This window comes from Cyprinodon variegatus, unplaced genomic scaffold (genome assembly GCF_000732505.1).
Source record: "Cyprinodon variegatus isolate N-32 unplaced genomic scaffold, C_variegatus-1.0 Scaffold215, whole genome shotgun sequence".
Lineage (NCBI taxonomy): Eukaryota > Metazoa > Chordata > Actinopteri > Cyprinodontiformes > Cyprinodontidae > Cyprinodon > Cyprinodon variegatus.
The window spans coordinates 1-13,048 of record NW_015150668.1 but is presented as its reverse complement, the minus strand read 5'-3'; the positions used below and the strand labels follow the sequence as shown (position 1 = coordinate 13,048).

Below are 13,048 nucleotides of genomic sequence, written 5' to 3'. Positions count from 1 at the left end.
AGTAATCTATGCATATTTACATGAAATACAAACAGTACAAATATACAAATTACCCAATATGTATTGTTGTCTCAGTTTAAATCAAGAAAAGCAGTTTACCTTCATATAAGACATTTTGAGATCATTTAAACAAGTTTTTATCTTCACTTTAATCTTGCTGAGTGTTTCAGACATTCGGAGCACGTCTATGGCCTACATTTAATCTCTGAGGTTGTAAAGGTTACATTTTGAAGACAAAAAACAAAGAAATGACTGTTTTAATATCAGGGAGAGTGAAATAAAATTTTATATTTTCTTTACAGTTACGTTTTTCCAGTTTTTATTGCCCATTCTGTGTACAGTATGTTGAAGATGTCCCAAAAGAACAAACAGGAAAAATTATGCAATGAAAAGAAAAGAAAGCACAGATAAAACAGCACCGAAATGAATGTGGTTATAGTGTATTCCCAAAATTCCCTGACTTCATATTGATTTGGATTGAAAAGGCTCTTAGTCATAAAGCCTTTTAGATAAAGTACATTTTTAATGCAGTATTGAAATCCTGAATTTTTAATGATTTATCTTTAAAAGCTGAAAAATGTAAGTATCAACAACAAGATTAAAACAAAAAGCTTATGCAAAACTTGGCTCGCATTTAAAAAGATCACTCTAGAGTGGAGTTACGTTGCTATCAAATAAGAGAGAAAATAAGAGATTTTATCTCAAGGGACTTCCTGGTAAAATAAAGGTTAAAAAAAAAAAAATGCTAATTTGTTTGGGCCAGGATCAAATAAATAATTTTTTTTTGTAACACAGCATGCTAATACTTAGATTGCAAGTACTGAATTCATATCTTCCAAAAGTTAAAAGCTGCAGTCATTTTGGAAATAAAAAAACAAAAACAAATCATATTTGTGTATATTAAAAACAAGGGTGTGATATTGTTTTGCCTGAGAAAGAAGGACAAGGGTATTTGGGTTTTTCTTCATAAAGAGGTCATCTAGTGATTAGGTTTTGATGCTCTATTAATGTATGCAAGTCTTCAGATAGCTATTAGTTCGTTTTTTTTCTTTGCCGTCATGGCAGTTTGTTTTGCTTTCATGTTTAAGCATCTGTAAGTGATTGAATCTTCCTCAGCGCAGACAGATCGTTTGCATAGTATTGCATGAGATAAGTATTGTTGTTAATGAGCTGTCATTATTTGAGTAGCAGTCAATATAATTTTAGTCACATGTATGTGTGAGTATACATGCTGTGTAAGAGCTAATAATGAAGAGTGTTGAGAGTTTGAATCCCAGTTATATGTGCTAACATTGTTACATGCATAGTAAAGTGATGATGGAGCGTTTTGGTTTGTTATATATTGCACTGTACCTAACTGCAGTACTGAAAACCATGGAAGTTGTACTGTACTGGATAAATAAAAAGAATGAAAGCATGTCAAAGCTGTTCCTCTTAAAGAGAAAATGTGGAGTACTCCATTTTGTGCATTTATTCTAGTTGCAATGGCAGAAAAAAAACCCATTTACTTCATATAGGCAAATTTGGTCAAAACATAAGAACATTGAAAATGAAATGGAAACTTGGACATTTTCCAGTGCTACATGCTAACAGTTAGCATACTAACAGTGCTACTATGCTAAACATTACAGCAGCCGGTCTTTGTCTTTCGCTTGTGTCAAATTTCCCCAAAATACATCCAACAGGAAGTCTGTTTGAAAAAACAGTGTGCTTAATTTAAACCATGGCCTATTTTAACTCTGTTGATCATTTATTCAACTCCAAATGCTGCTTTATGATGGCTCTAAAAGAACAAAGGGGTAAAAGGATCTATGTACAATATACACATTCACATTTATATGAAAAAAATCTTTAAATAGGGGACATATGTCCTGTATACAACAGCAGTTCAAATATATATTACTTTTCAAATCAACAAGTACCATTTCAAAAGATTTCGTAAAGTTATAATTGATTTTCATCCGTACAAATAATCTCTAAAACATCTTTAAATCTATAAATAACTGTAAAATATTCATATAGTTTCCTTTTTACGTTCAGTCGGGCTCTAAAAGAGAACCAGGAGTTTAAAAAATATTGATAGATTCATTTTATAAATCTCTACAGTGTGAAATTGTGAGAATCAGAGTTTAACACACAAACGTGCTAGCTCACACACAGTAGTCAACCACAAACACATGGCCTCAAAAACTTATGAGATCAAACGTCGTTTTTTCTTTTTAAGAGAGATAACTGTATCACATCCTTACAGCAAACATCCAATGTAAGCAGCTGGACTACAGATTGCACACACTTCATAAATCTGTGTCATTAGCTGAAAACCCAAACTTTTTTTTTAATATACAGTTTATGTACCTGTTTTACTGCAAACAATTCTTGGAGGCAGCATTTCCACCAGTTATCTGTTAATAATTATCTTAAAAGTTGTATGTGCTGCATTCTTAAGACAAAAGGCTAATTATTTTGTTTATTATGTTGAAATTACTGATAGGTATTTCCAGGGACGTGCACAGATAGACAATAGGTGATGCCAGAGTACCTCCCCTTTTCCCCTCTGGACAAACAAGTTGTTTGTCCCCTCTTGAAATCGTTTTCTGTTTTTTTAGTATTTCGCCCAAAATAGCATTCATGATTTTAAAAACCTTTCAAACCCAGAGCCTAGATTTATGTAATTTTGCTTCACCTGACATGTAGCCTGACCTCAATAGAGCCTTGCCCTGATGAAGGGCAAGGTAACCATCCAGGTAACTTAGCGTATTTACCTCCAAACGGTTACTTCATAGCAGAACATATTTAATGGCCTCTACCGGGCCACAAGGAGTGGTTTAAAATGGAACTCTTTGATTAAATTAGAAAAAGATTGAACTTAAAGCATCTAATAGATGTCACTATTGATTTGCTATAATGGTCGGGGACTTCATGAGATCTACTTGACTTTTTTTTTTACAGCACACAAGTTACCTTTAGTCGGTTTAACATTTCATTTAAAAGCAAACATAAGGCCAAATGATAAGAATTCGTAAAAATAACTTTAATAAAGTTCTATTCAGTTAAAGTATTAGTATTTCTGTGTTTATCTTGGACTGCAAAAAATGACCTGGAAATATGTAAAATGTTCTGAAAATAACCTTATCTGTCCCTAATCTGAACAGGGAAATAAGATGATCTGTCAGTGGAATAAGTGTTTGTAACTATTATTACATAATATGCACTTGAAATAAGATAATAGAGTTTTTTGTTTTTTTTTATATTTGAAGTGTAAATCTTAGTTCATCTGCAAATTATCATATGTACTCAATAGACTTAAAGATATTCTGGATTTGTGGGCTTTATATTAGTGGATTTGAAATTGTTATTTATTGAAGTGACACCAATGTGGCATTGCTACCTCTGGACTACAGAAGATCCTTAAACGTCAGCATCAGGCTTGTTTGGCTCCATGCAACGTATAAGGTGCCTTTTTCCAACCTGAACACCTACCACCAAAAATGTCTGTGCACGCCACTAGGTATTTCCATTTATAGATCAATATTATTTTAAAAGAATCCTACAATTGATTCTAAAGTTAGGTGATAGCTACTGTTTAGTAAATCATAATAAAATATAAAGTCTCATTAGGTTGTTCTGTGAAAGAGAGAAGCTAAGAGGAACGTTTTAACCGACATTATATAACTAAATGCGTTTCTGAAAAACACCAAAGCAAACATCCTGCCATTGGCATGACTTTCCTACAATTGTGTTTGGAGTCAGAATTATTCAGATTGAAGTTCAGTATCTTCAAACTCTGTTTGCGAATAATTCCTGAAGCAGGAACTAAGAAGTATGCTTGGAGTTCAAATGTCTTGACTTTTTTCTTCCATTGCTACTCCTCTGAAAAAAAAAAACACTTGTCTCTTGCAGGAAACCCAAAGTCTTCATATTTTTTTCCAGACCTCTCTGGGTGTCAGGGTTTTAGCACGGCTCCGTGGGTTAGGTCTTTTCCAAAAAAGCCATGGTCAGCAAAAATTCTACAAAAACACAGAAAACCAGCATCACACAGAGAAGTTAACATTAATAAAGCTCAGTAATTGGTAAAATACACAAAACTAAATGGTTAGAATTTTTCATGTAATGGGAATGGGTGAAATAACTGAGCCGATCACAGCTAGACCGGCGCCCCTGTCTGCCAAGGCTCTTGGTTTGATCTGGAAAAAGTGGCCGGTGCCAAACTTCCTTTTTTTCCTGAAAAATGTGCTTATTTCATTTCATTTCATTTCTAGAAGCTGTTTGACTGCATCCAGTGTGGATTGCTTTGGCTTGAGTTCACCAAAAGGTCAACACATTTGCAGCCTAATTTTTTTGCAGGCAAATTTTATGCAGCTAATTTTTTTGCAGCTGAATTTTCACCAGATTGAAAATTCAGTGTAAGGAATTCAGTGTAAAAAAAGTGTTTAAAATTTGCAGCTAAAATTTTTTTTATCAAATATTTATTGAAGTTTTTCAAAGGTTTAGATGCAGAAATTGATGTCTCTTTTACAGTTAACTGGCAGATGGTGGTAAAGGTTGACTGCTCTGCTATACAAAATATCATGAAGTACGTCTTCTTTTAAATGAATTGAGTTAAGTTGTACATCTGTGGGTGTCTTTCAGATACAACAAAGAGTTGGAAAAATCTAATTTTACTCACAGAATTGACATTGCTGTCTTGGTTCATCATATCGATTCCTCCAAACTGTTCCAGGATTAGGTTGCTGTCACCCACCTGCACCAACAGAAAAAAAAAAATAACACAGGTGTCCAAAAAAGGTGTCAATGTCAAAAATCAAAACTTTGTCAGATTCGAATAACTCAGTTTTCAGTTAAGACGTAGCAGGTTTGAAATACGGAACCTGCAACAATGCATGGATGGATGGATGGATGGACAGATGGATGGATTGATGGATGGGTGGATGGACGAATGAATGTTAGATGATCGATGGATGGACGGATGGTTTACGGATGGATGAATAGATGGGTGGATGGATGCACGGATGGATAGATGGATTGACAAATGGATGGAAAGGTGGATGGATGGATGGATGGATGGATGGATGGATGGATGGATGGATGGATGGATGGATGGATGGATGGACAGATGAACATTTAAATTTTAAAGAAAATTGTCTGAATATCTGAGCTTGGAGGAAGTAGTGATTTTGTCACCTGTTCAGTCATGGAGACCATCTGCCCTGACACTGCATTCATGCTGCTGCTGTTGTACATTCCAGCACTGGATTGTGTCGAGAACTGAGACTGGGACTGCTGGGGATAACCACTGAGAGACATGCAGCACAGTCTTAAAGAACATCAGAAAAACTTAATTTGATGTTACAAAGATCTGGAAAATGTTCTGTTACCTGTTGCTGTTTGAAATGTTTGCAGACTGAGACCACCCGTTCAAGTCCCCGCTAGTCTGGTAGCTTGGCGGACCTCCCTGGTTTGGAGTCTGGGTTTGGGTTTGTGTTTGGCCCTGGTTTTGCTGCAACATGGGGCTCTGACCCTGTCCCATTCTGGGGGACAGCAGGGGGCTCTGCGGTGTCCCTGCCCCACAGGGAAAGCATGACACTGGGTCCTGGTGTTGCTGCTGGTGGCTCATTCCTAAAAACAGAGCACATAAGATACATTTTAGTTCATGTTCCATTTAAAAACAAAACAAAAAAAGTTGTTGGTTTCAAATTTATAGAGATTATTATTGGAATATCAGACAAAAACAGATAAAAACTTGTCCTGATTTAAAGGTTAAAATAATAACTTATTTTGAACGTGTCTGGCTTCTAAGAGTTAATGAAGCACGCTGCTGTAGAAGAGGCTCCAAGTACAATCAGAATATTTACTTATTTTGAACTATATTCATGACAAAGAGGAAACATGATCACCTCACCAAAAGTGACAACATCCTGTATAAAGCACAGAACAAATCCAATACCTGAAGTGTTAAACTGGAAGGCACTGTGCTGTGATGAAGGGCTCATTACGCTGCTGTACTGCCCGCCTACGTTTCCCATCATGCCCTGGCTTGCCAGGAGATGACTCGGGGATAAAGGGGAGGAGAAGGGGCTGGAGGAGCCGGGATGAGGAGGAGGAGATGGCAGGCCAGTACCGTAGCTGGACGCTGGGTAGGAAAACCTCTGCATGTTTCCCTGCGTCATCCGGGGGTTGGCACCAGCCATGGCCATTGGCGTGGGAGCAGCCCCCCCGCTGGACATGTTTGGCGGAAGGTTGATGCCCTGAGTGCGCATCATCATTGCACGCTGCTGATGTGCATGGTGCTGCAGTTGTTGGCGCTGACGTAACTGGTTGTTTATGTACTCGCGCTGACGCTGGACCAGCATCTGAGAGTTGACAGTTCCCTGCATGCGACAATGGAAAGAAGAGCGTTTCTGTCATCACCATAAAATGAATAGGGGAAATAATGCACTCCAAAAGAATGCACGACACGTTTAACTTGTACAGGACTAAATCATGGAAAACTTTTCACACCTTGGTATTTTTTAATCCACATTTTACAACTATGAAAAACCCAGATTTACCCAGTTTAGGTAATCCTGTACTGTGGGTTTATTTTTTATAATTAAGAATGATATACTGTAGTGTTTTGAAATTATATTTAGCCCTTTAACCATCCTTTTTCTGTAAATATAGCCAGAGGTGTTGAAAATCTCCAGACTAATTAATTATTACCATTCTACTCAAATTAAGTCAAATTGGAAAAAGATTGATATTGGATATAGTTTTACACTGTAACTGTAGACTTCTAACATATTTTATATAGTTTTTAAATACCATATATTTTTCACCTGTACTTAAAGGTGTCATTACCTGCATATCTGAGTTTTTTGCTATGTTAAAAAGCGTGTGTTGGATTTGGGCTGTCCAAAAACTGCAATTTTTGTTTTCCTCCTTAAATGATGTCATTCATCCGAGGTGCTAACATTAGCACACCTTGCTATCAGTACGCCCGTCTCTATCCCACCTAAAGGGGTGATCCCAACAATCAGGAACTTGCCTGTCTGTAAGTGTTGCTGCTTGTGTAATTTGTTTTACCAACTGTGTAAAGGATGAGAAAACAATGACTAAGGAACATTTGCAAACTGCTAATGTTGCTAATGCTACAGCTACATTAACGGGCACACATACACATTTTTTTTCCCCTTAAAGTGATTAAACATGAATTAAAAGACAATTTCAGAAGGATTCTTTAAGTAGATTAACTGGTTATGACTCCTTAAAATTTTCATCCACGATAAGTCTTAATTTAGCTTTATCTTTTTACTCTGAGAGGCATCTCTGTAACTTTGTGGATGGTGTGTTGAGTAACATCCAGCAGTTTTTTTTTCATTTCACAATTCCCATTTTGTAAGCCTATCACATGAAATCACATCAATACATTTTAAATTTTTTTTTAAATTGAAAATTTAGGGTATACAATAATATTTAAGTGGTGTGAATACTGTTAAAGATAATAGAAATCATGTGAGGGTGGTTGGTGTAAGCAGCTGACCTGGGGTGAGACATTAGATCTTAGAGGTAGATTCATATTTGTGACTCCACCCATTTGGTTCATCACCGGCTGACGGTTCTACAAAACACACAAAATCCAGATGTCAGAACTATAAGGGAAACCTCATGGAAAATGTCAAAAACTTTGTTTAAAACCACTGCAAATATACTTCAATAGAAGTCACTTACTTGAAACCTTAAACATAAAAAAATTATACAAACACACATACATGTACACACCCACACATACATACACATACATATATATACATATACATACATATACATACACATACATAATATATAAATATTTTCATATACATAAATATATATGAAAATATTTATTTTTGGCTTGGAAATTTTCATTTGGATAATCATTAAAATAAAAATCCCTTAGCATACCTAAAAATCAACTCAAAAAATTGTAGCTATATATCTAAAAGATCAAATTAAACTTTTATTTTGAATATTAGGTCAATATACGTTCATAATGTAGGAATTTTACATATTTTTAAATTCATTTAAGTTAAAATTAAGGTTTTCTATAAAATCAGATTTAGAACTCAAGAATAACAGATAAATCTAGCTGTAAAAATGAGAGTATTACATATTTTTAAATTTGTTTTGAAAACTGGGATCCTGTCTCAATACAACAGAAGTGATCACTTTATTGTCTTTAAATAATTAGTAAAACAGAATTTTTAAAGAAAAAAAAATGAAACAGTTTCAAAGGACCTATCAGAAACCATGTCTTTTCCAGCGCATATCATCATTAGAATTTCATTTACCATTATGTCTTCGGCACAGGGGCCATAACAGGGGCCAGGACATAATCTCCAGGGGCACGGGCCCCCATTGGCCCCTGTCTAGAACCGCCCATGATGATAATGGCATTGATATGTTGTTTTTGTTGCTATCATTACATTTACTGCAAATATTCAAAGCAACACCTTCAGAATCGTTTCTGTTGTTATGAAACCATAACATTTCTTGAGGAAAACCAAACCATAAGAAAGAGGTTAAAACAGGAATATACCAAAATATTTTTTTGTTTATAATCATTAAGATTACAAAAGGTGCTTTCCCTCAACTCTCCACTAGGGGGCAGCTCGTACCAATAACATAAAATACACCTTTATGATATTGGTCTGAGTTGTAGCATAAAATACATATGCAGTAGTGATGATGAATATCTGTGATTCAGTCTGACATCAAGCCTATGATTTCTTCAAAGACCCATGTCTGTAATGTTTACTGGTTACAAAAGGCACACCATCCATGTCTGTAGAGGCTGAGTATTAGTTCATATATAGCAGTGTTCCTGCAGCCACTTTTTTTCTTCTTTTGTCTGCAGTTTAAACTCAGTGAACCCCACCAACCTGTCTGTTTGCATACATGTAGCTCCTTTACTAAGAGATATCTTCAGAATGTAATGGGATACGCTGCAATTTGATGATTTTAGATTAACTGACTAGTCTATTACCGGATTAATAGGAAACAATACAGACAATTTTTTTTATGTATTTAAAGAGAGAAAAAAATTAACCACTTTGCAAAGAAAATGCAGCAATAAAAGAAAAAAAAAAATATACAATCCTTTTTTTTCTATATCAAAAAACAATCAATAGGAGATCACCATTAAAGAAGGCCAACCTAAACAGACTATAAATTCAGCCCAGCTCAATCTACACTAGTTAAATTGTTTAATTGTTTAATCAAAATATTCTCTTAATTTTACAGTGCCTACCAAACATATGGGCAAGGAATGCATTAAGAGGCTTGTACTAAAGATTTATTTCACCTAATTTATCCAAACACTAGTTTACATCGTATTTGTTTACATTCCAGAGTGCATATAAATTTTTGTCATGCATTATTTTTTCATACTTAATTAATCAAAATGATGACCAGCTTGTCTTCAGCACAGGTGTTTTCTTTTATGATCAAGTCATTTTTGTGCATTGATTATTAACAGGAATAATGTAAGTAATGTACTTTTAAACACCAAATGACTTATTAAATGTAGAGCCAGAATCTTTGTATGTCTCTCCACCTATTTTGTATTAATAAAACTGGAGGAAATTGTCTGATCTCTGATGCTCTTATCAAAAGCTCATAACCAAATAGAGATGATCATAACTAATTAGCTGAAACCTACCAGCTGGGCTTGGAGTCTGTGCTGTAGCTGGAGCCTCAGGTTGTTGGGCTGCGATGGCACCATTGAATTGGGGCCACCAGGTCTCATGCCGGGGGGCCGGGGTCCTGGGGCACCGGGCATTCTCATCATAGGAGGGTAGCCTGCCGGTGCCATCCTTTGAGGTCCCATGTGGCCGGCGATTGATTGGGCAGCATATGCGCCATCAGGGGGTAAGCCACCGTAACCTGGCTGCCCCCCGTACTGTTGACTGTAGAGGGGAGCTTTAAGGCTAGACGGTGGCTCCAAGGGACCCAGGTACTGCTCCTGCTCTGAAAGAGGACCCTGAAGATGAAGACAGATTATATTGTTTGTTCTCCTGTTTTTGTTCAGTGCCATGCAAATGTACCAATAACCTTTGAAATTTTGAGGCTACCAAAAACACTGATGTATTCTATTGGTCTTTCATGGAACAAACATGGAGTAGTGAATAATTGTGAGTGTAGGTGTAGAAAAAAAATATCTACATATTTTCCAAAATTTTAAAATAAAAGTATTAACATTGAGACAATTTATATTCAACCCACTTTTTAAGCAGGGTTAGTGTATAGAAACGTTTTACAGAGCACTGATCAATCCTTTTTTTTATTTATTTATTTTTTTTATAAATGAGCTGAAATCAACAGTTCATGATGGCAAATCTGTAAAAAGTAACACTATTAATTGCAAAAATAACTCAGTCTTTATGGAAGAGTGGCTAAACCATGTGGAGGAAGGTGCTTTGTCAGATAAAGCCAAAACATTATTTATTGGTCTTTCTGCATAACAGGAAAATGGCAGAAAAAGCACTTCACACTGAGTGTTATCCCTCCCTGTAAAACATGGTGATGGACGAGTAATGCTTTGGGAAAGAGAGCTGGTCAAGGGTGATGGATGGAGAAAAAACTAGAAGGTGATTTTGGAAGGCACTCTGTTAAATTCAAACACATGAGACTGGAGGGTACGTTTAATTTCCAGTAAGACAAAGACCTTAAGCTTTAACCACAGATACAACAGAGCGGTGGATTACAACAAATTCCCGTCTGTCTTCTCTGGAAAAAAAAAAAAAAAAAAAGTAGGGTGAACCCAGCTTACCTGTCCAGCAAGAGTGGGTATTCCCAACATCTTGTCAATTTCTTCCAGACCCTCATAGTCCTTCAACACCGAACACAGCTGGTTCAGCAGAGCACCCTCATCTGTCTGACCTTCAGGTCCGGAGCCACAACAACCAATCCCGTCTTCCTGAGGAATGCCATAGGGCGGCCTGCGAGGTGGCACTTTGTCAGACTAAACAAAGCCAAAGCAATTTCCTTCATTAAACTTTAGGATGAACTAAATGCCAAACCTGCTTTGGTTTCCGTAGTGATCCATCATCATCATTCGGTCTGGCCATGGAGCTGTCTGATTGGGCGGAGCCTGCTGTTGATGGTAGGGAGGAGCTGCCATGTCCAAGTCTAACATAAGAAAATAAGATCATAAACATCAGGTATAGTGTATGGCAGCTATGGAGCATCGCTTTGGTGATTTCTTCGCACCATTTCCCATCATCTGCATGTTGACCAAAGCTCTAGAAACATTTGAACCGTTGCTTCTTGTAGGGAGTGTAGGATTCATGCCCGGTACCATTCGACCAACTCCGTGTGGCATCATTGGTCCAGAGTTCCCGCCTGTTGGAGCATGGGGACCCCAGCCTTGCTGCATGGAGCCACGAAGGCCTGCTGAAGGGGGATTCAGAGGAATTTACATCACTACAAGCATTTTGGTTAATCCTTCCCTATAAAGACCAAAATATTAGATAATTCTGTAAGAATTAAAACAGAATCCTTTCTCCTTCCCGAAGCTTTGAGGAAAACTATTTACATGTTACAGATCTGTTAGATTGTTTTGCCTAACCTGTGTTAGGTCCTGCTGCCTGGTTCATGCTGGTGTGAGTTCCCATCATGCCTTGCTGCTGCAAAGGATAGGGGCCATTATTTCTGTGCTGAGGTGGGAGAGGCCTGGTGGGGCTGGAGCCCATACTGTTGTCCAGAGACATGCTTCTAACTGGAGGAGCCCCCTGACCAGACTGGCCTGACCTGACACCATTGAAACTTCCTAGGATAAGAGAAAAAAAAATGTAAAAACACCAAAAATACTTGTTCAATCAAAAAAAAATTAGATTGAATAATAGAGTAATATAAAAAAAGCCTGCTAAAGACGTACCTGCAGGTCCGATAGGAGGGAAGGCTCTGTGCTGGCTGGGGGAGCTGCTGCTGCTGCTGGTGTCGTTCATCTGCAGGATGTCACTGATGATGGTCTGTTTGTCCACAGAGGAGCCAGCTGGCACCGCTGATGAAGATGATGAAGAGGACGGAGGCTGACTGGGAAACAGCTGCTGCTGGCTGCTGTTTTGCAGGTCCTCCAGCAGGTCCTCCAGCTCAGATGGCTGGAAGCAGCCACAACGAAAAACGTTATTTATTACAGGAATTTCTCTCTTTAAAAATCAATACACAGTATGGAATCTTTTACAATTCAAGAAATGACTGAAAATCCTCAGCAAGTATTTAAACTGATCTGCACTATATATTTTGAAGTATAAAGCAGTGCCCTTTTCAAACAAATGCATATTTTCACTGCATGTCCTACAATAATAGGCTTAGTTTATGAAAAATGTTGTTTTAATAGGATTTTATATTGAATGACCTGATGATTATATTGAATAAAGACCTTGAGCAAAACCATCATAAAAACAGTTAAATCTTTTAAAAGACAGTATCTAGTGCTGGAATCAGATATGTTGCTTTTGATATCTCCCTAAAGAAAAAAATCCTTTACATTCATATACTTTATTAAGATCATGTAATCACGTCCTTGCTTGTTTTCTTTACCTGATTTTTTTTAAATGTTTTCAGATTCATGATTTTCAGCGAACAGACATTCACATCTTTAGTAATATTTTTTTCTTTTAAAACACTCCAAAAATAAAAGTTTGACTTTGTTTAAAGCTTTTAAATATTTTCAAATCAATAACCATTAAAAAGCTGAACAAAACAAATCATAAAAAAAAGTCAGGTCAAGTCTGATGACAGCTTTGACAAAAACAGAAACCTCGTTCAACCTGAGTCAGTGAAACACTCTAGCCCAGCCCCTTTACATCCACACACACACACACACACCCAGGCACACAGTGGACGAGATGGTTTCCTAGGGGCCTTTAGCTGATGAATGGTGTGGGGAGCTAAAAATAAACTTCCAGCCCTAATGAGGTCATGTGTGATGTACAGTAGGATACATACAGAGGTTTTAGAAGCAATACGTGCACACCCTAACATACAAATGTCCTTCTAAGTTTACATACCCTTCCATTAAGGACAAAGA

The 13,048-nt window shown here is 36.9% G+C and overlaps 1 protein-coding gene across 1 annotated transcript; it reads right to left on the bottom strand.

Annotated features, from left to right (window-relative positions):
- Positions 1–746: 746 nt before the first annotated feature.
- Positions 747–12,116, bottom strand: LOC107088348 (nuclear receptor coactivator 2-like; the record flags this gene model as incomplete). The annotated part of the gene is made up of 12 exons (XM_015380464.1): positions 747–4,007; positions 4,667–4,741; positions 5,182–5,293; positions 5,376–5,616; positions 5,945–6,368; positions 7,520–7,597; positions 9,677–9,997; positions 10,787–10,955; positions 11,037–11,145; positions 11,227–11,409; positions 11,585–11,785; positions 11,894–12,116. Coding segments are annotated over 12 exons (2,148 nt in total), but the record flags the coding sequence as incomplete, so codon positions are not given.
- Positions 12,117–13,048: the final 932 nt, after the last annotated feature.